Here is a 4,366-nt window from a genome sequence, read left to right as displayed (position 1 = left end):
GTACATGTGTGTGTGTGTGTGTGTATGTATGTATGCATATATATATATATATATATATATATATGCTAATCCAGTAATGAACAAACACTAGTTGAGTAAATATTTTTACTTCAGTAAGAAGAAAAGTGTATTTAACACATACTCAAAACTTGTAGTATTTCAGTATATAGTCATTAACCACCAGAAAAGGCCAAACCACTGCAAAAACAACAAAAGGTCCAAATAAACAAAATATTTGTTTGCAGAAAGCTGAAGTTTGTATTTTTGTTTAGGGGTTAAATTTGGTAGATTGTGTATCCTTAATTATGAATATGATCTATTTATGTGGATACTTCTGAAACCAAAAACATTATATGTGTTCCCACACAATATTATCTCTCCTGGTGCTGTTTATTCTTTTTCATTGGTTAACAGTTTGATTCTCTTTATTGTTTTTCTATCCTTTTTCCTTTCATTCTTCATATGGACATTTTTGTTGTTTTTCACTATGGTTTTAGTCTTTGGTGGTTATTAACCACATATAATGTTCATGTATATACAATATTATACAGTTGGGTGTTAAAACATGGAAAGGACTTTCTGAAAAAATAAAGGAGGATTTAGGTTTACTTGTTGATGAAAGCCTAAAGACTGGCTGAGTGTTCAGTTGTCATAAAGAAAAACATCTACAGTTCTAAGTTCTGTTTTTAGGAATTTTAAATATAATATTATAAAGGCTTATACTGTTACCTATTTTTAAAGGCTGATGAGGCTTCATATACTGTTACTTGTGTAGTTTGGTCCTCTCACTAAAGAAACATACATGTACTGAGGAATGAATAAATCAAACAACTTGAAGCCTACTGTACTAAGGTAACTAGGCAGTGCTTAAGTGGCACGTGATGACAGCCAGGCTTTTGTTTTCCATTTTCAGTGCTTTATATCTAGCTAGAGCTAGTCATAATTGAATAAGTCCTATTCATGCAAACAGGTTAACAACTTGGTGGTATCGAATATTCATAATTATCATTTGTCCTTGTCCAGTAATTTATGACAAACAGTTATGAGCAACTTATCCAGTAATCAGCATTTTCTGGAGTGAGTAAAGAATAATTAATATATTAACTTACCATAAGTTTTTTTATTAAAGCATCTTACATAAGGGTTAAAATAATTTGTATTGCAAAATGCAAAGCAAAATGGGCCTTGTATTAATCAATTGTGATCTTGTGTTACTAAATTAATTTAAGCCTTGCCTACATTAAATGACACTGATTATATTTATAACTGTGTATATATAAGTTATGAGTGCTTAGAATTAAAACTACACTATTATTTAGACATACAATGTAAACACCAACAAGCATTGGTGTGATTAGTTATGTAGCCAACGACCACTAGGCCACAAGGCCCCACTACCTCATATTTGTGAGTTGTGTACAAACATGATGCATGCTAACAGAAGTAGTAATGGCTAACATTTTGATTACTTAGCTAGTTGGATTAAATTGGAAGCACAAATTTTGATTAGGTGTTACTTTTTGTTTCATGAAATTAAACTGAACATCTTTGAATTAATTGAAAATATTATTGAGAAATAATTTTGATTTAATTAAATTCTTGAAACAATGGAAAACAGTAGTTTTCCTTAATTGATTATTTTGTGACGTTACTCAGTCATAATTTTGATTAGTTGATTATTCTACAGTGTACTAAATGATGTAATTGATGCTGATAATTAATAGTTGATTGACCACCTCTGATTAAGGTTTTTCTTAAGCTGAAACACTTTTACGTGAATTGAATGTCATACTTTTTTATACTGAATTTGTGTTTCCATGGTATAATTATTATCGTAATGAATTATAAAACTGCTTACCATTCGATATGGTAACCAAAGTACACAATATGGCAGCATGCCATTTCCAAATTTGTTTGAAAATAAAAAGCCAAATTACTTAAAGTTTTGTTAGATGAAGAAGTAACAAAATTTCCAAATGATCAGGGAGTAATTTCTAGTCCTTGTGTGTATGAGATGAAATACATTTAGTTGTCTTTAATATATTGGTCAATATGGAAGAGATCTGAAAATTTAGATATATGGCTGGAAAACAGGATTTGCATTATCACTGTGCCTCTTTGGTCCCCCCCCCCCTAAAAAAATTGATCTTCCATTATAAGAATATTAAAAATAATTTTTCTGTCTGTAACACTAGAATTTAGTTTTATATGTATGTGTGTGTATATATATATATGTTTTTAGAGAAACCTTGTACACTGTGTCTTAATCTTTGAATGAAATAACTTTTGCATGTTGAAAGATGTTTACGATGTCTTTGATTTCACATGTGATATCAACATAATATTTTATAGTAACACTACACTATACTTAAGCATCTTCCATAGAAGTTGAGACACAATTGCTACAATATAATTTCCAGGTAGAATTTGTGAGAAGGGATTTTAGAAGGATATGGGAAAAGTTAAATGTAATTTGTGATATTGATATTTATTAAAAATGTGAGGTCACATGTTAACTTGCTGAACATTACTACTTTCACTAGCCTTTGAATGAACTAATAGATCATGTTAAGACAATGAATATGACTAGTGATGAGCTGAGGTAATTCTAACATATTTTGAATATATATATATCTGAAAATTAAAAAAAACATATTTAGAAGAGGCTATATAGTTGAAAAACAAGATAAGACTTAAATAAGTTGCAAGCTACAAGATTTTTTGAAAAACTGTGTTTTCTGTTTATTATGAGTTTGATGGTGGTGATGGTGATAGGTCTTTGATGTTTGTTGTGTTCTGTTCTTCTCTGCTATAGATATGAACTTTATTTATTTCAGGGAAGAAGTATTATGTGGATTGACTGGAATGCCTATTAAATGAAGTGGAATTTTTCAGCATTTACGGAAGAAAAAATGAAACTAAACTTTGATGTGAAAACCTTTTGCCAGAACTTGCGAGCCACTAAACCTCCGTATGAATGCCCAGTACCAGACTGTAGGAGGATTTATCGAAGTTTTAGTGGTATTCAGTTTCATTTGTACAGATTTGATCATGAAAACCCTGACAATAACAGTCCTCAGGCATACTATCATTATTCAAAAAAAGGAAATAAAAAGAAATTAAGGTGGAACAGTAAACAGCATCAGGGATCTCCATCCCCTCCACCTTTTCAAAACACAATAACTCGGGAAGGCCTCACATATGCTGAGGCTCAACGTTTAGTAGAGGTTGAAGTTAATGGCCAGACTTTTAGGCTTGATATTAACGAACCTTTGGATGTTGTTATAGTTGATGAAGAAATAGATCCTGAAAAAAAAGTGGAAAAATTGAACAATGTTGTTAATTCACCTGAGAAAAACTTTAATAAATCTAGTAAAGCCTCAGATAATAATAGCACTAAAAATAACAAAAATGGTGGTTCAGAAGAAACCAAACTTCCTGAGCCTTCTTACAGAATAATACCTTCCTACAATCCTCCTGATGCTCCACCAAGGCCAACGTCATATTACAGATTTATTGAAAAGTCTGCAGATGAGCTTGATGAGGAAGTTGAATATGATATGGATGAAGAGGTAGGTTTTAATGATTTATGAAAAGTAAAAGTGAAAACAAAATTCATTTGGGTTTATATTTTGTGAAGTAATGTAACAAAATAACATTGAGGACAGTATTTATTCTTAAGTGTACAGTGTATGAATTAGTTTAAGATGACTGAAAGCTGTAACACTGTACAAGTTTAGCAATCAAACACTGAAACACTTAGCTCTCTCGCATTAAAAAGTAAGGAGATGAGAATTATTTAAAAAAAAAGGTTTTTAAGCATTTTTTAAAAATATCAAACCTAAATAATTGCTGAAAAATTAGGTTCTGGCAAGGTGATTAAAATATATATTAAAAGTAAAGATAAAAGCACAAGTTTTTATTGTATGTTACATTTTTTAGACACAGATATAAAATTTTTATCAAGGGTTAAACTTAATTGACTTATTTTATTTTTTTACAGAATTTTATATAAAAAAAATGCAATGTTAATCTTGTTTTTCTCATTTTTAAAACCAAAAATTACATACACTAAGTTTTAGATAATTGTAGTTGTAAAATATGACACCAGTAAAAGTTTCATGTACATGTGAATTAATGCAGAATTTTCCATAAGATTGTGTAAAGTTCTGTGACAACAGGATATCATTTATGTGCAGTTCTTAAATTTTTTTCAGCACATTATAAATATTTATCTGAAAGTGGCTGGATTTTTGTATTATATTACTGAATTACCTCATGATTGGACCCTAGACAAATATACATTACTAGTGCATCTACCTTCTAATATGAATAAGTTGTAAACCTAACTGAGACTGCCAAGCAC

At 30.1% G+C, this 4,366-nt stretch overlaps 1 protein-coding gene across 2 annotated transcripts in view; it reads left to right on the top strand.

The window, feature by feature from the left end:
• Positions 1–2,839: 2,839 nt before the first annotated feature.
• The window catches only part of LOC106472587 (peregrin-like), a 48,661-nt gene continuing 47,134 nt past the window's right edge, over positions 2,840–4,366 (top strand). For both annotated transcript variants that reach the window (XM_022401150.1, XM_013933243.2), the window contains exon 1: positions 2,840–3,572. In XM_022401150.1, coding sequence (XP_022256858.1) covers positions 2,877–3,572 — 696 coding nt within the window. In that variant the 5' untranslated portion in view covers positions 2,840–2,876. The remainder of the gene's footprint in view (positions 3,573–4,366) is intronic.

Source organism: Limulus polyphemus, unplaced genomic scaffold, assembly GCF_000517525.1.
Source record: "Limulus polyphemus unplaced genomic scaffold, Limulus_polyphemus-2.1.2 Scaffold5446, whole genome shotgun sequence".
Taxonomy (NCBI): domain Eukaryota; kingdom Metazoa; phylum Arthropoda; class Merostomata; order Xiphosura; family Limulidae; genus Limulus; species Limulus polyphemus.
Note: the sequence above shows the minus strand (reverse complement) of the source record. Positions and strands in the feature narration are given on the sequence as shown.